The following is a 24,013-nucleotide window of genomic DNA, read 5'->3' on the forward strand; positions in this document are numbered from 1 at the left end:
GTCTTCATAAAGGGCAGGATTCACTAAAACAAACAAACAAACAAAAAACCCATAATAAATAAATAAAGAGAAACCAAAACATTTCTGTGACGATTTTACATCACGCGCTCCTTTAACAGAACCTATTTGGAAGCCTCAAAGGAGACGCTAGATGGCAACCAAGCTGGGTGCTAGAGTGTCTGTGTGTGTGTGTTTGTTGGATTGTGTGTAAGAGAGGGAGAGATGGGTGGGGGGATAAATTACGTCGGCGTGGGACAGCGGAGGGACTGGCGGTCTGCTCATGGCACTCAGCTTGCAGCTGGAGGCGAGCAGCAGAGAAGGAAAACAACGGAACCGAGCAGAATGGTATAAAAAACAGAGCGAAGTCAGTTTTGGGGCACAGCTGGACGCAAAGGGGTTACAAATGAAATAGTTTAAACTGGGAGATTAGTGTGACCAGGTGAGGGATAGATCTGCAGTGGAGAGGAAGAGGAGGGGGGGGGGGGAGAGAAAAAGATGCGCTGCGTCTCCGGTGACGCTGGCGCGCAGTTTGGGGACGGAGTCTGCAGCGGCGACGCGCTGACACCCCGCTTTTAGATGGCTCCAACATTTGGGGTGCAGCAAAACAGGTGTCAGGGAAGTGTCGTCACGAACCCCGGAAGCCGGAGGAGGAGGTGGGAACATCAGAGGGAAAGATGGCAGCGAAATCCGATGGTCGCGGGGTCGTCACCGGTTTCGCCCAGCTGCACAACCTGGACGAAGTGGTGGGGACTGGAGAGGACGACGCGCGGAACGGCAGCTCCTTCCACATCTGCCACTGCTGCAACACCTCGTCGTGCTACTGGGGCTGCCGGAGCGCCTGTCTGCATTACCTCCGGAGGAAGGGGAGAGGGAAGGGGAGGGATGCGGGGCGACCACCACAGGAGGAGCGCCTCTGGCTGGACTGCCTGTGGATCGTCCTGGCGCTGCTGGTGTTCTTCTGGGACGTGGGCACCGATCTGTGTCTGGCCGCCGACTACTACCACGAGCGGGAGTTCTTTTGGTCAGGCCTGACCCTGTTCTTCGTGCTGGTGCCCTCGGTTCTGGTCCAGATCCTGAGCTTCAGGTGGTTTGTGCAGGATTACACCGGCGGCGGACTGGGCTCCGTGGAGGGACTGAGCAGTCGGAGGGCTACGGCCAGTTTCCAGAGAGACAGGTGCTGTCGCCTGTCTGTCTGGGTCTGGCAGACCATCATTCACATCTTTCAGATGGGACAAGTCTGGAGGTAGGGGAAACTTTAAGTTTACGTTTCAAGAAAAGCAAAAGAAAATCTCATCAACTCCTTCAAAGCGAGTCTTTCCTCCTCCCGCTCATCCGACGCTTTCCCCTGGTATAACCCGGTGTTGTGTACATGACTTGGGTGAAAATCAGCACCGTCCGTGGTGAACCCATTGCACCTCACCTCTCCACTCGCGTGCACATGGCTTGCATTTTTTTTTTTTTTTTCATCTTTACATTCACTCGCATATTGCGCTCTGGGCTACAGACTCCCCGCGCATCCTCACGGCGTCTCCACACATCTGGACAGAAATTGCACCGGGCTTGCTGAGTGCGCCATTGCGCTTACGTGAGGAAGGGGAGAAAGGCGGCTATAGTTGTTCAAAAGAGGGCCAGCTGAAAGCTCGTGCGCGTGTTCGCGCGCGCGCGCGTGTCTATGAGAGAGAGAGAGAGAGAGAGGTAGAGAGAGAGAGACGCGCTGTTCACATCACAGTGTATCACAGTGTACAGTCGCCTCGGTTCACCCGCTGCCCCCCTCCTCATCTCTCTTCCTCCGCATACACCAACAAGAGGCCAGACGAGCATCTGGTTTCACGGCTCGCAAAACTACATCTCTCCCCACAGACATGATGTCATCGACTCCTCTGCGGCGCTCCACAGACCTGATCCCCTCTTTACCCCCCCCCCCCCACCCCCTATATATATATATATATATATATATATATATATATATATATATATATATATATATATATATATATATATATATATATATATATATATATATATATATTAAGGGTTTTCCATCAACGACATCATGCGTCGGAGCACCGCGGAGCGCTCGTACGCTTTCTGCGCGTAAAATGTGACATGCAGCGGCCACAGTAGTAAAATGCGATGGCGAGGCTCCACGCTGTTTTTTTTCCCACCCCCTGTATGCTGATGAGTGAGGAGCGAGTTGTTTTTTTGGTGCAGACAGACGCAGTGGCTGGCATTTAATGGAGAGAAAAAAAAAAGTGAAGCATGACGGTTGTCCCGAGGGGATCTGCTAGCGTGAAACACGTAAAAGAGCAGCATAATGTGAGAGCCTGTAAGCCGGGGGTCAGATGATTTCCTCCTGTGCGTTTGTGGCGTTTATTTGTTTTTTTTTTCTAAATGGACACTGGAAAGCCAGAAAGCAGGATTGATCAGCACTTGCGTTGCTGCGCTCGTGTTTGGCAGCCGATCGCTTGCTCCTCCTCCCATAAACGGATTCTTTGCAAACCGTGGTTGTGTTTTATTCTGATGCATGGCAACATTTGCGCCACTGGCCAAGTGATTCACACGCACAGTCCAGGAGTAAAAGCAGGCTCACACTCAATGACCTTTTTTTTAAAAGGGAAAAAATGCCACAGGCAGTCAATATTTTCTCATCCACTAGCTCTACACTTTCGATGCTGAGGTTTAGTGTAAACCAACATGCTTTATTTCTTTTATCTGCTTGGAACTCGTCGTATTCACCATTTCGTTCTGGATATCAATTCAGCACATGCATGGATCATGTGCAAACCCAGTCAAATTGGGTTTTCCCAGGCTGGGAGATTCCGCAGCTACTACCAGGCTGATACTGAAGGATTTTCTATTGATTAGCTGCAGGTCTACTTTATTTGCACAAGTGTATTTACTCCAGACAGTGGCACTATTTAGACCCACCCCCACCACTCACATTTTTAATGCATTAACTTCAGGGAGCAGAAGACAAGTTGTACTGAGCTGCAGCATTTACACATTCTGTGCATTTCCTTTCCTTTCGTTTCTTTTCTTTCTTTTTTATTATTGTAGTTGTTGTATAGTTCACATTTTTGATTGCTTTCACTAAGTCCTGCCCTCCCATCTATAAGGATCCCATCTTTCAGGAAAAAAGATTAGGAGAATTACATGATTTTTAAAATCTTGTGCAAAATTTAACCACATCTTCTGATTTATGGAACACTGGTAATTAAAGATAGTTTTATACATGTTATTGTGCTATGGCTTTTGGATTTTGTGTCATTCTAAGATAATTAGTGGCCTCCAACTGACTAAGCCCCTATTAAACTTTCTGTACACACCTCTGAGTTCGGGATGGACCCTTGATTAGCTCATATATGTGAAGGCTATATGGTGGGGGCTTACAACTGGTAACCAGTTAACAACACAGGTGCTGAGAGACTAATTCAAATCTATTTATTGTCTTTTTTTTAAATATATAAACAAAACTGGAAAACAAGGCACGCCTTCTCTGTGATCTAAAACAGATTAGTGTGAAAAATCATCAAATGGGTAAATAGTAGAAATCATAAATAGATTTAAAATAAATAAAACATTTAAAAAAGTGCAATAATGTCAAGCACGTGGCTTTTTACAGCAGTAAGTATTTGAACTATTTGAGGCAGATAGCTGTGTGAGCTGAAGGACTGAGAGACAATATTCTGAACTGTGTTCCTACAGCATTTCTGAACAGAGGGCAGGGACACTCCTATAATTCTCACCTCCTCTCTCTACCCTCTACAGCAGAGGTTCCCAAGCTTCTGAGCCTACGACCCCTAAAATAAAAGCGCCAGAGACCGGCAACCCCCTTTTCACGGGGTGTTATTTTTCTTTCTGAAAATTACGAAAATAAAGCAGTAATATATGTAAACTCTTACAATAAAGTGCACTCATCCCCCTGTGTTAAAATGAAGTATGTTAACCTTCTTGTAAAGTTATACATTGGTATTGGTTCCAGGGAAATACTAAATAATTTTAGCACATGGGCATCAAATTATGATTAGTGTCAGGAGTTTGAAACGAATGTGCAAACGACTGTGTGACTTTATTCTCATAAAATTACGACTCTATTATCGTGTACGACTTTATTGTTGTAATGTTCTTTATTCTTCTACACCTAATTTAATGATTTAATTCTCGCAATTTCTGAAACAAAAAAGTATTATGGCCATTGTAGATAGATAATAAAATTATTTTCTTTCATGATCATGATTAAAGGCATGGATTTCCTAAAATAAAACAAGTATATCTCTGACATTTTTAAATCTGAAATTTTGGTTCATACTTTGGGTCATCCCGTGAAGCCCACTTTGTCAATCCCTGTGCTACAGGCCCATCTTGGCTGGCATAATGCTGATAGAATTTTAAGCAGTAGATACTGGATATTATTACACTCACTTCTAAATAGGTACGTCATCTGAATCTTGGCTCAGTTCTTCCATAAATCCTGATAATTGTAAATCTGCAAAATCTGTTTTTATTTTGATATGTGTTAGGCAAACTGCTGTGGAAAACCTGTACACACACACTCAACATTTCTTTAGACTTTGCTTTGAGCATGGCAGACTTTGTTGGGATTTTGCGGACTTCAGTAGATTTTCCAAAGGTTTGCCAGCCGATGCTTTTACCTGACCATGAGAGCACATTGTGCAGTGTTTGTTCAAAAAATTAGGCTAGTGGACAGAATAAGAGAAGTGGCGGGCCTTAAAGGAGCTCTCAAAAGTTGATGAATTGTCTCTTATCTGTCAGCAAGAGACTGTTTCATCTCTTGACTTTAAGAGCCTTTGATGTATGAATGAGTCATAGATTGGAGTGATGTGAATAAAAGAAATAGACAATAAACACCTCTTCGAAGTGGTGGATATTTTGCCCCATCGTCATTTTATACTTTTGAAGCTTTGGTTGTTTCGTACATGAATTTTTCAAGTACCTTAAAGGAATTTTAGGACACACCATGTATCAGTTTGTGCTTTAGAGACATTTCAGATATCTCAGATGATTTAAAGTTTTTTTATTATAATTGTCTTCTATTATAATCTGCTCATTATTTGCTGTATAGAAATGTAATTATGGGAGTCCAGGAAGTTGCTAATAGCTAATAAAAAAACAGTTGCCGCCCAACTTCATTCTTATTTAGTGCATAACCTTTGTGAACAATTCTAGTCTAGTTTCTGTTCCCACCACCATACTGAAACCACTTTTATTAAAAATCACCAATGATCTTCTGATTGCAGCAGACGCAGGTCTACTTTTTATTCTCATTCTTTGGATCTGAGTGTGGCCTTCAATACAATTTCTCCCTCCATCCTTCTCCACAGATTATACTCAATTAGCATTAGCTCAATTAGTATTACTCACCCCCCACCCCCGACTGGTTTTCTTTTTACCTTCCTGACAGACTCAGTACGTTCAACTTAAGTCCTTTAGTTCCCATCCATCCCGTCACAACCTGCGTGTCCCAGGGCTCTGTCCTGGGACCCCTACTTTTTATTATTTACATTCTTCTTATGGACTATATCTTCCGCAAATTCAACATCCATTTTCATTGTTATGCAGATGACACCCAGCTCTATGTTTCATGTAAGACAAGTTCTACACTACCACCCTCTTTCCTTACCTCCTGCCAGTCTGAAATAAAATCTTGGTTAACTTCCAATGTCCCTCCCTTTTTCCTCACTGTGCATCAATTCTTGCTCATAGCCTTGTCACCTCCCACACTGATTACTGTAAAATCTTCCCTTTGGCCTTCCTCAAAAATGCCTCCATAAGCTACAAGTGGTTCTGAATTCAGTAGCTTGCATTATTACCAACCCCCCCCCTAATTTCACCACATCTCCCCAGTCCTACAGCAGCTCCACTGGCTCCCTGTTCAATTCAGAATTCAATTAAAAATCCTTCTGTATACATTCAAGGCCATCCAAAACCTCGATGCCCCCTACATTTCTGATCTCTTTCACATCTCTACTCCTTCCTGTATCAAGAATTGTTATTTTATCATATTGTAATAAGGCTTTGCTAATGTTTGAGAATGAAAAATATTTAATTCACCTTGGAGTTGTAATGTAGATAATCAGGTGTATGAGTTGTCCCCGAATGCACCTTAAAAAGCTCAGCTGTTGCTGACCAGAGTTATAATTTGAAACCCTTTAGGCAGGTTGAATGCTATTATAGGCAGCAGGATTTGGAGCTTAGCTAATCTTTCTCCAGTACAAATGGTGTTTTTGTTTTGGCTGAAAGTTGCTTCTGGTGAGTAATTAAGTTATTAAAAATGCTTACAAACCTTTGGTATGGTCCTTCTTTCTTTCTCCATCATCACTGTAGCTGAATAAAATACCATAACTTTCCTTAAATAACATACTTTAGTGATAGCTAGTCTGTAAATATATATTCTGGGTGCTGAATAGAAAGGGCTGTACCAAATATGTCTATTATGTATTTATGTACTTTACAACCCTACTTATCTCCATGATTTGAAGTGAAATAAACTTATAAGTAATGGCTAAACACATTTCTATTAAATGTTTTTGTAACCGGTACAAAATGGGAGAAGAATGCAACAAAATTCTTCTTCTAATTATTGTCATTGTATTTTTCTTCTTCTTCCTAATTCTTATTAACTGAAGAAGAGATTTGAGCAGTAAAAGGATTTTAAGGAGCTCAGTGAGACAAATTGTTGGTGGGAATTTAAATTGACCAAGTTTATAATGAGATTTTTTTGAGACTGTGCCACAGTCTCCCTGAATGTTGTGCCTGCCACAGCGCCTGCAGTCAAGGATTCTTGTCAGTCCTCTGTCTCCCACTGGACATGATCTGTCTGACCACTGGTTTGGAGTTAAGGGTCAAAAGCTGCTCCTGTCAGCTTAGCTAGTGTTCACAACCTCTGAGACCCTCTAGGATATCAGCTGATATGGAGCTTATTCGACACAGAGAGGTGCCAGACCACACCGCCAATATCATATCATACTTTAATTCATCATGGGATTTCCTCATACGATCTTTTATATTTCCAGTGTGTTGAGCACATTTCATTTGAAAACTTAAAGTTGACTATTTCAAATCATGCATTTATGTCACTCAGATTAAAAGATAGTTTTTTTTTAAACCAGCATTTCATAGATCAGCTGCTACAGCCTCCATGTTTTCCTGTCAATATTGCCATAAAACAGGCTGAAGTGCTGACAAGAGTCAACAACGCTTCCTCATCATCTCATTAGCCAGTTCTACATTTTAGTCCATTCAATTAGCTGCTGCTTTCCCCCTGTGCACCTGAGGACCAGGCTGATGGCAAAATTTGCTGTGCTTGGCTTGCTATTATCTCCTTGTGAATTGTTGACAGAACCCCATCTGTAATCCCGCTATGTCACCGGTTACTACAGCTCTTTCATGTCCCTCCTCACTGTGAACTGGCGGCTCTGCTGACGGTGTTAAGGATTCTGCTCAGGCACACACTGGATCAGACATACACAGAGGTCTCCTGGTGGTACGATGGACAGCTTAATCAGTGCAAACCCAAATTAGCTTCTCGCTGAGAGAGGAAATGCATCCGTCCCTTCACCCCTCTGCAGAAATGTGCATGGAAAGGTTTGAAATGTCCGTGTTATGGGGAATTCCCATTTGAATATCTAGTTTAAGAAATAACAGGTCAAAGTGCTTTAGCTGCTGTGAAACTTTTCAGCATTGTGATGCCTGTGTCTTGTCAAAGCTTAGTGCGTACTTGGGTTAAAGTGGATGCATTTGTTAACCTTAAGGTTACCAGTATTGTTTCCAAAATATTGAAAAAGATTATTTTCCTCATAACTGACTTTTTAAAGATAATCTCAAAGAAAGTACAGAGCTGTCTAAAAAATATTGTTTCTTCACATTTTGTCTTGGTATAACCACAAACCTTAGTGTACTTTTTTGTTTTTATGTGGCACATCCGCATAAAATTGTGCAAAATTGCAAAATGTATAACTTCCTGAAAATAAGAAATCTGAAGTGGGGTAATAAATATTGTGCTTTGCATATGTATTTAAAACATCACACTCTGATATCCATCAATAACATCCAATGCGACCAACTAGAAAAAGTCTGGCACAACTGCAAACCTATGAAGAAATGTCCATCCATCTAAACTGATAGCTCTGGTAAAGAGAGTAAAAATTAGAGGAACAGGCAAGAGGTCAATGGTAACTCTGGTGGAGATCCAGAGCTCCATAGCTCAGGTGGAAAAAATCTGCTCATAGGACATCTATTAGTCTATGCAATCTACAAATTTAGTATTTACAGTAGAGTGGTGAGAAAGAAGCTACTGCTGAAAGAAACCTATAAAAGGTTTGTCACCGGGCATGTTCACAGCAAACACATGGAAGAAGGGGCTCACTACAGTACACCTCACGCTAAGCACACCATCAAATGGTGAAATGTGGTGGTGGCAGCATTATACCGGGGTGGTAAATCTGATCAAATTCTTTATTTAGGGGAGTGGTCGCCTAGGGTGTAGAGAGCAGGGTGGGTGCTTATGTCCTGGAGAGGCTGTAAGGTTCTGGGTTCCAGTAATATGCAGTGTTGAGAAGTCCTGGTGTTGTTGTAGACGTTGCTTTCTTTTCTCCATCTCTGATTACATTCATGGCTGGTTTCCTGGGTTTTGAACCAGAACAGCTGGTGATATCGCCATAGTTGGTCCGTGTGACGGTCTTGAGCACCTGATTGTGATGCCAATGATATCGGCCTCCCCCCAGAGCTTTTGGGCAACAACTCAAAATGCGCTTGAGCATCACTTTTCTCAGGCACAGGGACATATGCGGTTTGGCTCTGCCTGCCAGAGGTCAGTCCATCAGATTTTTCTCTCCACAACTTGCTCCCATGTGGTCCAGACACCTTGCTGTCTCATCCTCATTGTTCTGCAGCCTCTCTCCTCTTCAACAGCTTTTTTTTTTTAAATTGCTGCTGACTCACGGTATTGCAGCACCTCCCTTGCATGCAAAACCTTGAACTCTTCCTCACTGGACTTCAAAGGCAGTACAGTTTGCGGGTGTTTCCATAGAGAGCGATGTTGCTCAGGCTCCTCTGTAATCCTAGCCATCTCTTTAGGTAGCGGCTAACCTTCTTTTGCGGATCTGAGATAGTGGTAATTGGAAATTTATAGAGGGGCAGTGGCCACAATATTCTTGGCAGAATCCCATGTTGGTACACCCACATCTTGAATTTTCCTGGTGGGTATAGAGATAGGGTTGTTATAGAGTCTTGGAGTCCTCCTCTTCAGGGATCCACACTCCCTCTACAGACTGCCACTGCTGTGCTGGTATTCTCCTTCTCCAGATGACTTTTAGGATCTTCCAAGCCATTGCAGCAGCTTTGGACAGTGTTTGTGGACCGTGTAAGGTGTACCGCTAGGTGCTGACATGGACCTTGCTTTCCACACCACTTCTTGAACTTCTTTTAGGGGAGGCTCCCTCCAGTTAAAGGCCTCAGTTGGCTCTGGAGGAATTATTAGAGCCTTGCAGAGCAGCAGATCCTGGTCATGGATGGGTTCACTGAAGGTGTTGTGGAGATGTTTGTCGTCTTCGTCCTTTGAACAAGCCAGGGGTCCACGACGGCTCTGTCCAAAGAGCTGCTTCATGAATCCAAAGGGATTGTTGATGAAGGCAGTGGACTTCCTGGCTCTTTCCCTTCTCTGTCTCCTGTGTTGTTCTGCTCTGTGCTGGATCTAAAGCCTCTTCCTGAGAATGAAACAGCCATGCTCACTATGATAGTCATCATAGTCTGCAGCCTCCTGTCAGCATCACCCTTGACTGTTGCTTCCAACACCTTGTCCATATCCTCGTCGCACATTTGCCACTCTGTTATTTTAGAGGCTTGGGGCCATCTAATCCTTCTTTTGTCAAACACCCCGACTGAAAAAACTTCATGCACCACTCAGAGGCTCCAGGCTCTGTGGGGTGCTTCCGGGCTTGACTCGTCCTCTCTCTCTCACTAGGTGCTTGACCTGTGATACATGCAGTCGCTCCTTGGATTTCAGCCTTGTTTGATGGATCTTTAGGCCCTCCTTATTTTTGCAGATCTTTCCTCACAAATACTCTTAACTCATCCATATGTGTCAATTGCTGTTGGTCATCCTCTTTCAATCTGTCCCGCTGGGGTGCTCAACCATGGAGTGCATGGAATTCCAGGCTAAGCCTGTCACAGTGGAGGCTGTTGGGGGAATCCAGTGCTGGTAAGGTGACTTTAATCTTGGAGCACAGAGAGCATCAAGGTAAGTTGAGTTAAGGTAAGAAACCATAAAGCATAACTTCTAGGATCACTGGGAAGTTTGAAGAACAGAGGCATTATGTGCACAGGGGGCTTGACACTATCAACAAAGTTGATCATTGTGATTGTCCTGCAGCTCCTTCCTGTATATCTTAAGCAGTCAGAGTGTAATTGCAGACAGGTGTACTGTTTGCAATTACAGGTCAGGTCAGCCACACCCTCCAGCAGAGATCCTCTTACATCTGCACCAAAACCGTATAACACACCAGGATCATGACACTCCTAGGTTTAAATATGAAGTGACAGGGTCAAGATGAGATGAGTGAGCATCAGCCACTTAACTCTCTGAGGAAGATTGGTGTTAATCTATTAAATCAGTACATGGCTACAAGAACATTGGTACTTGCTACATGCAACGCTACAATACAATATATCTACAATCAAGAACCATAGCAATATGATATTAGGTCAAGACAATCCAACGTGTTGAACATCCCCGATTTGAGGTTGGAATGGTCCTGATGTCCTTCTGAGCAGACTAGACTGCTCTTAACACGCCCCACATGGCAGGAATATATCATAAGATTATTTTAAGAGCCATCCTGATAATCGGGGTGTTCTTAAAATTGTTGGAAAGGGAAGATCGGGGGAAAAAATTCACGGGACAATTATTTTGTCCCGTGAACCAGGCACAAGTGACAAAATTACTCTTAAAAAAATGAATGGTGGTTGCTTGTTAACTGAGAAACGATCTAAAACAGGTTTAAGAATAAGCTTTTCTGTAACAAACATTGCAGATGGGCTGGGCTTGAAACAAAGGATGTGGAAAACATCTCTTGTCCACTGTGTGGTGTGGTGGAGGATCTGTGATGGTGGTGGCCTGTTTCTCTTCCTTTAGAGGGGTTATCCAAATTTTTCGTTAAAATCCTATGGCCTCTGGCAGAAATGTGAAAATGGCTCATCAGTGAAGATCTTTAAGCATGGTAATGATCCAAATCCTTTGGCCAAATCAACACAGAAACGGTTCACCAGCCACAAAATCTACCTCTGGATTGAGTTCAAGAGAAGATGGCAAACAGGAAGACCCAGAGCTCTGGATAACTAGAAAGATTGTGTTAAGAGGAATGGTCAATGATCCTTCTCTCTAAAACGTGTCAACATTGTGCAGAAAAAGATAGGAGTTGTCCTATTAGCCAAATATTTAGAGAGGGATATAAATCTACGTTTTTCTTCTCCACTGCATCATACTCTAATTAAAGACTGTATTTTCTGTTCTCTAATTTTTAACATGATTTATTTTAAACATCCTTAATCACTGTGGCAGTAAGTGTGGAGAGCGCTGTACATCCATCTTTTAATTCATGTATAGAAACCTTCATTTTTGCTTTTCAGGAATTCTCTATACGTCAGAGATTAAGGGATTTCCCTTTAGCCGGGCATACTATTGCGGCACTCCAAATCTGGTTAGTCGGGTCACCCTTTAATCCGGTATAAGAGCGGCTCCCCACAGATAAACACGAGAAGGATCGCCTCACGGTTGACATCTGCCTCAGTTTTCTTGTCATTCAAAGATTAATACAGACTGCAAAGGAATTAACAGAAGCCTCTCTTGGCCGGCTGGGTGGCTTGTGTCTGCCAAAAAAAACTTTGTTGATGGAAGACGTAGAGATGATACAAAGCAGCAATCTGACTTGTCAAAAGAAACAGCTGTGTGGGTGAAAGTGGTAAAAGACATAAAGCAAAGAGGTGGCATTTCCTTATGTAGTAGGAGTTTAGAACAGAACAGGATATGAACATCGGGGGTATTTTTATCCTTGATTTTTTTTTCCTGGTGGTTAACAGATTAGATAAGATGTAGAATCTCTTTAAAACCATCAGTTTGTTTTTACAAGTGATTCTCAAAAGCATGTGAAAAAGGAAAACACTGTGCTCCAATGTTTGCCAACTGCATTTGGTCGAATTAGAATCTAAGTATATAATCCCACTCAGCAGATGCTTTTTATTCCTCAAGGAATGGAAAAGAAGAACAGACAATGCAGGTACAACCCCCCCCCCTCCCCCCCAACCAGCTTTATGAAGTTTTCCGTCCAGCTCTGTTGAATCTTATTTAAAGACTGTTGTTGCTTCGAAGCCTACCAGCGTAAGTCTACTCGTTTTCTCATTAGCGATGATAACAGGGAGCAAACCTTTAAAGCGGGCTCTCCAAGAAAACCCCCAATTATGTGACAGAGGAGCATGTCGAAATGTAAGAAAAGACAGCTTTCCTGGGAGCGTGTCACAGCTGGGGGTAAAGAGACGGAAAGCCATAAATGGCAGATAAATACGGGCTTCAGTTGCTCAAGTAGCAGAGAGAGAGAGAGAGAGACAGATCTGAAAAGAGGACTTCAATTACTGTTTTGGTTTCATGTCATCTGGGTTTGGGTTCTGGGAGGGTTATTGAATTTCACAGCATTGCTGAAAAAGCCTTGGTTCAGCGTGCACAATTTTGCATCGGCGATGAGCTTTGTATCTCAAAAGTCAACGTATGTGTGTGTTTTGGTAACACCTGTGCTTATCAGGCTGAAATCCTGAATAAGTGATTCATTAACATGTTTGGCTCATTTCAGTCTCATTTCGAGAGGCAGCGATGCCTTCTGTCGTTGCCAAGAGCTCTTCAGGTCAGTGCAGGGTGAATAAAAAGGAATGAAAAGGCCTGTGATGATGCCTGATTTAGCTGCCTCAAGCCTTCCTACTCAGAAAAACAACATTACCCTGCAAACCTTAAAGCCCCGATGCCACACTGCTGCTGCCTCCCCACCCTGATTAGCCAAGCGTGCAAAGACACATCTAGGAATAATAAACACATGGCCAGATGGGTTTTCTGACAAGAATGTATGTCTAGATCAAAGTGGTATCTCTGCATAGTATACCTCAGGGGTGAAGACAGAGCTCCTATGCAGTATATTATATTCTTTATTATATACAGTTTCATGTAGCAATTTTTCAGCAGCTACACACATCTTAGCCCAATTCCACATTTTGATATTTTCTTAAAGAGAAATGGTGGATAATAAACTCCCAAACGGTCCCAATGCATTCTTCATGCATGCTTTTTGCAAAAAGCAATCTTCTATTCTTTCTTCTGAACAGGATGAAAACAATTATATATATTTTTTTTTTTAAGTATTAGTTGGCTACAAGGTTCGAAACTCCTAATAATGGAAAGAAAAGGAAACGAACAATGTTTATTTTACTTTGTTTAGTTTAACATGCAACATTTATGTAAAATTCTCTGTGTGTCGTGTTGTCCTACTCCTACGCTTTTTATATACTGAGCACTGGATCCCACACAAAATCTTGAGCCAGAAATGGCTTCAGGTGTAAATTACAGTGTGTGCTATTTGTACACAAAAGTTTATAACTTTCAAGTTCTAGGCAAGGCAAGGCAAATTTATTTGTATAGCACATTTCAGTACAAGGACAACGCAAAGTTCTTTAAATGATTAAAACACGGGAAAGTAAAAAACAGAATAAAAGCAAGTAAAAAAAACAGTTGGAATAAAATGTAGGGAATCACAGGAAAATGAAAACTAAAAGCAAATGTTAATAATTTTAAAAACAGTTGGACTACAAACTTAAACTAATGATGTTTCAGTAAAGAAAAATTTGATCAATTGCGTTGAGAGTCCAGCTGACCAGATCCATAATTTACAATTTGGAGTATATGTAAAAAGAGGCTCCAAAAAGATCGATAGAAGCAGAAGTAAGGGAAATGACAGGAGAGGAGCACTGTAAATGACAGTGGAAAACCCTGAAAAATGGTGTTAATAAAAGGAAATTATGTCAAAAATGATGAGCTTGGTCACAGCATTTAGTATTTCAACATGTTTGACCCAAATCCCAGAGAATCTGGGGGCAGAATGTTTCCTAAGTAGCGCAAAGCAGACAGATGATATTTAAAAACTGAAATAATGCATCCTGTTTATTAACCTTTTTATGCGAGTCACATGTTAAACTTTGACCAGAAACATTGTTTGCAAAAATATCACGCAGACCTAACCTTCTCTGATATCTTTACCATATTTTTTGTAAAGCTGGCAATGCAAGTGGCGTTTTTTTCCCCGCTTTCTCTTTTCCTGTGCCAAAATCACTATCAGCTCTCAGTAGATGGTATTTTTCTCACACAGTCTGCGTTACCTTACAGCTCTGGTATTTGAGAATGCAAAGATGTAGTAGTTGGTCCAGCTGTATGTACGTACATATATTTACGTAAATGTGGGTGGGCTTACCCCTAAATGCTTTATAATACCGCATTTAACTTTGGGCAGATTGCCTCAGCAAATAGAGAAACTCTTTGCTCGGTAGAGCTTCATAAGGAGCCTATCTGCTGTTGCATTGGCTTTTTACATTCAGTTCCTTTAAATAGCTCAATGAATAGCTTATTTTACTTCTAGGTATTACTATAGCTTGCTCACCGTTAGTACTTTGCAAACCATAATGTAGGATTTAATTGACATTAAAGTCATTTGTCTAGTGTGCCTTGTGTTGTTTGGCTGCTGAAGTGGCTGCATCAGTCTCAATCTTCCCCACACCTCTCTGTTGTTTTAATCTGTTTCTGAAAAACACAAATTTTGAATTCTTCCAGACCCTCTAAAACAACTTTAGTTGTATGAGATGTATATCTCTGCTTAACTGTAGTTTACATCATTATTACCTAGGCCCCGAGGGTCCCTATTATGAGTTGAAATACACACACACTAAGGCCATTTTTCATCTGGAGTGCCCACAGCCTAATATTGCTTTTGTAGTATATATTTCTTCTTCTTTCTTTCCAGAGAAAAGGTGAGGCTTACATTCCCAGATGCACTATTTGAGATGATCATGTTCTCCCTGTATCCATTAGCGGTGCTCATAAGCTCAAGTCACTGCATCACCATCTGTCTTCCCTGCAAAGTTAGCATATGTTTTTATTTTTATCCCTCCCTGTCGCTTACACCTATTAATGTTCTTTGGCTCCCCGTAAAGCCTCCATCCATCTTGGAAACTGTGTGTTCCTCTGTGTCTTCTTTGTTCTCTGATTACTGGCTGTAGTTAGAAGAATATGCCTCCCTGTACTGTGAGCTCCAAAAACCGTGTCCCTTACAGCTACTTAAAGTCATCATGCTACCTCCCTGCCCTCCATCCTTCCCTTTATGTCTGTGTGTGTCTCCCCATGTTGCCTCCGCGTTAAAGCTGCACTTGACCTCCATTTCTGTCAAGGAAAGTGGAGCATCTGGCTCCTGCCCCATTACGACTGAACTCCTCCTTCCTGCCTCTCTGTCTCCCTCATCCTGCTCTACCACACATCTTCTACTCCCTACAGAGCCCAGCTTTCAGATACCTCACGTTCTGCACTTATTTCTGCTCGCTAACACTCTGACAAAACATCTCGTTTCTGCAGGAAAGCTGTTCCGCTTCAGTTGACGTTTCAACCTGTTGGCTGCACGGCTCTTCTCTCCTGCTGCATGCCATTCATTTACGCTCAAAGCTTGTCATTGGCACGCTTGTATGCGCTGGTAAAAGGCGTGAACGCGATAGAGTGAACCGATACAAGTCTATAACGTTGAATGTTTCTTTAGTAATGCTGCATTTGTAAGTTTTATAGTGTTGCACATCTCAGTGGGGAAAAACACCTCAATCAGCAGTTAGGTTTCTACGAGAAACAAAACATATTACATATGAGACAAAATGCATTAGGAGGAAGATATAGACGAATTTAGTGGCAGGTTTCAAAGTTTTTTGCCATATCGCCTAGGCATACAACTAGGGCAAGATAATCATATTATTTTCAATCAAATTAAATCAAAATCTTGATTTAATGTGGTAAATTCTTGTATGATGTCTATGTTAAAACATAGCTCTTAAAGGTAGAGTCTGCAATTTTCCCCAAGTCCCTTTTTGAATAACTGTGCATGGGCAAGACTGTCTTTCCTCACTCTTATGCCCCTTAATGATCCCTGACCTGTCTAAAAATAAGATTGTAAAATATTTCAAAATGTCATTGTTTAAATAACCTCTTCATCCAGTAAATAAAAATAAAGCTTAGCCTATGTATATGTAGAAATCAATGTTTCCTTTCATAATCAGCACATCAGGATGAAGCTGCAAAGAAACATCATAAACTCTGATTTAAAAATATAAAAAACAAAAGCCACGCTTGAGACCTTAGTCTTAAACCTATCCACAAGCCCCTCAAAAAAGTGAGGGCCATAAAAAGGTCCTCAGTTTACGTCAAAGTCCTCGCTTTGGTGATACAATTCTAAAAACATGTTCTCAATCAGTGGCAAATGCACACACACACACACACACACACACACACACACACACACACACACACACACTCCCTTAGATCTCTTTGAAGCTGCCTGTGCTTCCTTCATCTCTTGGCATCTCCTGAAAAGCTGCATCAGCAGCGTTCAGCAAGGACCACCATTGTCTGAGTCTAATCATGGATGATGCTCTGGGCGTCAGTTTGATAAACAGACAATCTCTGCTCATAAATAATTGAAGAGCCCCGTTAGTGCTCTTACTCTCAGCATAACGTTTGCAGGGTTTTTCCAGGCATACCCTATCATCTGCTCGGTGGTAACCCTGCTAAGGTAGCTGCTACATTTGCTCAGAAACTAGGAAGATGTGGATATAGCTAATCCATGCTCTTTTGCTGTTCTTCTCATCTTCATAACTCCTATTAAATAGATTCATTATTTAAACATCAAACTGCTCCTTTAAAGCGAGCTCAGATTTGAAACAATTCCTCTGTAGCTATAAGTCTGCACAATTCCTGGTGCGATAAATCCATTTAACTCATCCGTATATGACGCCTCCATTAAGAACGTTCTGATCTGGCCCACATAATGTTGGGTTCATATTTAGAACAGCCCACATTCAGGCCTCCTGCTCAGCAGTCCATCATTGTCCTTCCTGTGTCCTTCTTTTTTATTCCTTGGGATTGTTGCTGGACAGCTTGCTCCCGCTCATGTGACCACGGTGTGTTGATTTGGTTCCTTAAGGGGAAAATCAGAGGATCGGTTAAAGTTTTACAGCGCTTTTACTTCGTGCCTGAATAGATGGTCCAAGATACCGTTCACACGTGGATGTGCCAACCCTTTATGTTTTACAGCTCGTTTTTCGCAAAGAGTCTGTTTGCTGTCATAATGAAACATTAGCCTGAACACTTGCTTCATCGTAAGAACTGACTGATGCCTCAGAACCCCTATATAAAAATATCTCAGGCCACCTGCCGATTACTCATACCATGCATGTGTAAAAATCTGTATGAGAACACGTGAGCTGCATGCATAGGAGGTGTGAATGTTCTCTTGCCTTATGCTACGATGAGTGTTGAGATGCACGTGACTCATGTTGTACGGTTTGGTGTGAAACACCTGATAGATGGCTGAGAATATCCCTCCTCATCGAATAGAGGTTTTAGGATAATTGATTTGATTATTGTTGTTCCTGATCCTTGTTAAATGTACTTTCCAAATAAATTCTTTTGCATGTCTTGACAATATGCTGATGTCAAAAAATCTTTTAAAAATTATGCCGTTTAAAGGACTGATCATATACACATTTTACATTTTTCCTTGTAAAACTCCACAAATAAATGATCAAAAAACGTGATTTACAGAGTTTATGGTGAGATGCGTTTTTCGAAGATGTGTTAGATGCTTTCACTGCACTGAAATCTGCACCACATTTAAAGCCATAAGATATTTTGAGCATGCAGGCTGTTTAGATGTAGTTGATACAAGTCTTGGGTAAATATTCTTCAAGTAATCTTAAAATAAATTTCCAGGAAAATTCTGACATTCTGTTCATCCCTTTCTTGGGTGCACTAAGGCTGTTTAACGATCCTGTTTAGTTTGAGCATTAAAAGGTAAACAGAGAGCTGTGTTTTCTGAGTATAAGTGCAATAAAATATATCAGAATTAAGGAATTACACTGTAATCTGAAGAAAGTATTTTTAAAGCAATCATGTCAGAGCAAATTCTTTTGAGGCTGCTGCATACTTTGAAGATGTTAATAAAACTCCATTTCCTTTAAAAAAATAAATATATAGTTTTAATTCATTCACAACTTTTTTTCATTTACAGACTGAAACCGGTTTCAGGAGAGAAATTCACCTATTCATGAAATCAGAGTAAACCTTTCCTGTATTGGATCAGTTAGGATTGCCAAAGTTATTTTCATTTGTTAAATGCTAGAATAATAAGAGATTTTTTTAAAACAGGTTTTTTAGCTCCTTTCTGTAAAGTGCCTATGCATTTCTTTGGTAGCTTTGCCATTAAATTGCAGGACTTGGTCAAACATTTTGCCTATCTTTCCACAAGACTCTCACAGTACTTTGCTGGAATTGCAGCCCATTCTTCCTGACATAACAGATGCCCCTGTGTGCATTTGGAAACTGTATGTTGCTTTTTGAGTAATGGTTTCATCTTTGCTAAACAGTCTTTCAGCCCACAAGCCTCAGTTCAAAGTGGAAAATGACACTCCCTTAACAACTTAGCGACTATTTTACCCGGGCCTTTTGTTTTTGGACAAAATTGGAGAAAAAAAATGAAAAAATGTATTGCCACACATATTTTACACATTACCAGGGTGATGGCTGCTCATCCTCATGGTGTTTATGCTTGCATATCATTGAACAGATGACGTTGTACCTTCAGCCATCTGAAAATTGTATTCAAGGATAAAGCAGACTTGTAGAAGTCTGGAGTTTTCCTTGATGCCACACAGGGAAGCGGTGTGGCAGAATACATTTTTTTCAAAACCTGTCATGTTGTTTGTTGTTGTACAACTGAAACACAGACAAGAGTTTGGGAGCCGCATGATGAGATGAATGATTTAACAGACCGATTCACAAACTTAAAGCCAGGTTAAGCAAAAACCAAGACCAGGACTGCCCAAGAAGCTGACCAGAACAAGGGGTAGCATAACTGAGGACCTGACAAAGAGTGAGAGGAGTTGGACCAGTTTGGAACTCAGGAACCCTCAAAGGATCTCAGAGAGACAGAAACCAGGTCACTGGAGCCCTCGGTGGAGCTCTAAGAGGCTGGGACCTAGTGGCGCTCTGGAGACTTGAACCCACGATGGCGCTCTGAAGAGATGGAATCACTCAGGAGCTCCCACAAGAAGCCAATCAGGAACCCATGAACTCAGGAACCTGGTTGAAAGATGGATGAGTCTGGACCTCCTCATTGGCAAACTTAGGAACATGAATGTGTAGAGTCTGGATACCCTCATCAGCTGACTCAGGAAGGTAAGGAACGTCTACCTGTACACCCTAATCAGAGAACTTAGGATTGGGAGGTGGATCCACTTGAACCCTCTCCTCAATAAACTCAGAGCTTCCATTTGGAGATCCTTACTGACAAGCACAAGAACCTGGGTATGATGCTGGAGTGAGGAAGATGACTGTTCATGTTGTGTAAATAGTGAGGATGATGATGACTGAACCAGAACTGAAGAGGATGATGACAAAGCCAGCAATATAGCTGAAATGGAGGAAGATGTACATAGAGCCAGCAATAGAGATGAGAAAGGTGATGCCATCGAATGAGTTCTGGCTACCACTGGTTGTGTAGGAAGTGACAGTGGAGGACTCCACTGCAACCGTAGGCCCAGGGCACCCTGCTGTGGGTGCAGACGTGGGACACACCACTGCGACTATAGGTTCGGGAAGTTCTGCTGCCACAGATGTGGAAGTGTTCCTTCGACAACGGGAACTGTGGCATGGACATGAAGCAGCAGCTAGCCAACTGGGTCCAAGAGACTGGGTTATTGTGGCTTTGGTCAGGTTCATGGAAGCGAGGGTTGAGGTGGTGGATGTCTTGCACCATCTGTGGTGCGCAGAAGAGGAGATCACCAAGTCTGGCACCATTGGTGGGGTGGTAGCCTGCTTGGAACCCCAGAAGATTTCCTCTAGCAGCAGTGAAGAAGGTAGGACCTCAGTGTCTTCATACATCTTTTCAGCCCCATCCAACTGCTGCTGAATCCACTGCCAAGTTCTGGCTCCTCTGCTGTCTGCTTGGCCCAATTCTTGGTCAGGTCCTTCTGTCATGTATGGTTGAAGTAGGACCAAAGCACAGACAAGAACTAGGGAGCTGCATGAGGACACAAATGATCATTTAATAAACCAAATAACAAACTTATAGGTAGGGTAAGCAACGACAAAGACCCAGAATGCACAAGAAGCTGACCAGAATAGGGGGCAGCATAACAGAGGACCTGACAATGAGTGAGAGGAACTGGCAGCATAAATAGGAGAGGAGACAGAGGGGGAGGCAGGTGAAGCAATTACCACAGATAAGATATGAGGGTAATTAGGCTAAGGGTAAGAGAGAGCAATGAAATGACCGGGACAGGGGGAAATCAGAACCTAACCACAACACAAAACCATAATGAATGAACACACTTTGACAAAATAAACTGAGTAACTGAATTAAAGGCAGGCAGGCAGGGGAAATAAGGATCTCACTGTAACTAGCTTAATTACCTATATAATAAAGAGTAACATACTTTATGAGGGCTGGAAAGAACCAAATCAGAATAATAAACAATGTAATTTCCATCTGGGATTATTAAAGTATTTCTGATTCTGACTAAAAGGTGAGAAACAGAAAGATGCACAATCCCCAGGAACCTATAGTATGAATGAGCAAAACCTGGAGATCGTGACAAAGCCTAGATGAATATTTAAGTTAAGGGCAGGCTTAGCTCAAATGTGGATATATTTTAGGGCAGCACCTTAACATTTTTTAAGGTAATTCTCTCTCTTATTACTCTGGTATTTAGAAAACAGAAAACGTTGAGTAGGTCGTTGGTCGTCAAACAATGACAAATGGCCTTAATGAGTCATTCATACTCGTGCTCTAGAAAAAAAGAAACCTCTGTGTCACATCACATTTAAACCCCAGGGAAACAAAAGGTTGTGGATTACTAGTTAAAAGTTACAGTCAAATGTACATTGAAAAAGGCTTCAGTTACAGCTGAGGGATGCATAGTGGAGCATTTTGTAGCACTGTTGCTTTGCAGCAAGAAGGTCCTGGGTTCAAATACCAGCCTGGGGCCCTTCTCCATGGAGTTTGCATGCCTTCCCTGTGCAGGGTACTCTTTTTTCGCATTTGGTCACTTTTTAACCGTAAACTTCCTATTTTATTGGGATTCTAACAAATAAAACCAACTGGCTCCTGAAAGGAAATTGGTTGCACTGAATTTTGTTTAAGGGGTAAAAGGGCCTGACTAGAAATTACCATAATAACTTTCAGAAAAAATCTAAAACCAAATATCTTATTTCTCCCATTTTACAAAAATATATATATATATATATATATATATATATATATATATATATATATATATATGTTGGTCTATCACGATCCTCATAAAATACATTGAGGTTTTTTGTTGTAACGTTTCATAATGTGAAAAGGTTCAGGGGACATAAATACAACTCCATGTGGGAGCTGTCTGGGCTGCTAAAAGTTTTGGTAATTGGGGCATTTTGTTAAGCACAACAATTTCTTAATATATTGATTTCCGCCCATTGAATGAATTGCTCTCAAATTACAGGTTGGATTTTTTGTGTGTGTGTGTGTGTGTGTCTTTGTGTGAGATTATGGGGCTGCAACAAAGAATCCAAAGAATCTGAGGGTTTTTATGAATCTTTACCCAGGGTCCCAATCTGTGTGAATGGCATTTTAAGTTCAAGACATCTCATTTACGTAAATATATACGGAATTAGATTAGAAATTAAAATAGACATGATGTGAGCAGTGTGCGATGGAAAGGCATTGTTCCACTTCTGCAGTGGTTTTAGTATAAAATAGTCAGTGAAGTATTTTCTACCCCCATGTCTAATTGGATTAGTCCGCAGCTTCTTCAAAGGACATAACGGCTTAAAAACTGCAAGTGTGAATCTTGGACTTTCATACAGAATAAATATTTAGAAGGGAACACCAAAAATACCCCTTCGATGCTATATACAGCACCGTCCACATTTATTGGCTGGTAAAGATGTGTAAAAAACATTTAAATAAATTAATTTTTAAGTGCAGTAGAATAATCTTACATGGAGACATTTCCAATGAGTTTTGAAGAATAAGATTTTACTTTGATTGTCCTCCCATTCATTGATGTGAAAAAATAAACTTGACTACTCATCCAACCTTTTTTTCTCACAATTCCAGTTGTTATAAAAAGTTCAGTGTGTTTAATATGAGAAAGGTTAAGGCTTTTCTTCTGTTCTGACTTGTGTCAACAGACATTTGTTGTAGGGCTGGGCAGTATATCAAAAATTTAAAAATATCAAGATTTTTAAAACGAGATATAAGATGAGACTTTATCATTTATATCAAGATGGTCTTTGTTAAGTTAGAATTATGCTTTTATGTATTGCAGTAGGTTATTTTTCAGCCATTTCTCTTATATATCTATGGCTGTGTCCATAGCTAGTTTAGTCCATATCGCCCAGCACTGATTTGTCGTACTTGTAAGGTGTGTTTTCCTGTCTTTCCCATTTAGAAGAGTAACTGAGACAAATGGATTTCTGTATTTCATCAAATGTATAAAACAAGATAACTGGAAGAGATAACAAAAAACACTCACACAGGTTTGAAATAAAAAAAGGCTTCATTTTCATTTCTTTTTAGGAACTGTTTAGGATGCCGATAGATGTGTGATTTTATTAAAATCTCTTGTTGCTTTACTTGGAGTTTTTTCAATCAAACGGCAGAGAAGTATGCAAGTTAAAGATGTTTTTTTTTTCCATAATTTTTTGGTGCAGTATTGTAACAATATAATAAAAGATACATTTTAAAGTTTTGTTTTTTTTAACACTGCTTATCAGCAGTAGCAATAAATGTGCATAATGCCTCATTTTACACAATTATGTGCCCTTTTTTCTTGGGTAAAGTCTGTTTAGATTAGAAAGTGATTTTATGGCCTGCCTGTTTTCTTCTGTTGTCCTGGACTGGAAACACAAATATGCAGCACTAGAGAGCAGGCAGCGGTGTTTGTAGCTGAGAGACTAAAAATATATCAAGACAATCAAAGTAACAAACAAGACGGTTTTCACAACAGAGGGAAAATTACTTTTAACTGACTGTTTGCCAGTGTGATCTTTATTGATCTGAGTCAGGCCATATTTGTAGTCTGTGTAAGTTCAATTGGTGTACATTTTAGCCCTAGATCCACGGTATGCATATTGTGTCCTTACCACTGCAGGCTGCCGTCCTGTTTCAGCTTTGCATATGCTGTCTGCTCATTTTTCCATTTAGAGGAGCTAATAAAAAAGCTTCTGTGCTGGGCTGTGGAGCTGAGTCCGTGTCAAGTCTTTATTGATCTTTCTCTCACTTAGCTTTAGAGTTCAGCTCAGTATGCTTTTTATTTAGCTGTGTACTTATAACTGTAAACTCCCTTGTAGTCAACATTTAATCAGATTTCATGTCCATTATTGTGCCTGGTGTTCGACCCCGTTGTAATTTAATCTGATTGGAAGCACATCCTCTTACTATATGTTCAGAAAATTCACAAGACTGATTATCCGTATGGCTAATTTACACATTTTTAACATCGCCGAGTGGTGTGAGGCAAACACATTTCTCAACACTTACTGTTGTCTGTTTCATAGAGAAAAACAGCATTATTCCTGCAGTCCTTGTACACTTTGCCGATACTTTTTCCGGCATGGATTAAAGCGCCGTGGAGTTTTATGCAAAAGGCAGAGAGATTAGAAGGA

General features: G+C 41.2%; 1 protein-coding gene across 1 annotated transcript in view; it reads left to right on the forward strand.

Moving 5' to 3' along the window:
* The first annotated feature begins 239 nt into the window (after positions 1 to 239).
* Positions 240 to 24,013, forward strand: part of xkr6b (XK, Kell blood group complex subunit-related family, member 6b) — an 81,929-nt gene continuing 58,155 nt past the window's right edge. Inside the window, exon 1 of the mRNA XM_012880686.3 lies at positions 240 to 1,243. Coding sequence (XP_012736140.2) covers positions 675 to 1,243 — 569 coding nt within the window. The 5' untranslated portion in view covers positions 240 to 674. The remainder of the gene's footprint in view (positions 1,244 to 24,013) is intronic.

Source organism: Fundulus heteroclitus, chromosome 15, assembly GCF_011125445.2.
Source record: "Fundulus heteroclitus isolate FHET01 chromosome 15, MU-UCD_Fhet_4.1, whole genome shotgun sequence".
Taxonomy (NCBI): Eukaryota; Metazoa; Chordata; class Actinopteri; order Cyprinodontiformes; family Fundulidae; genus Fundulus; species Fundulus heteroclitus.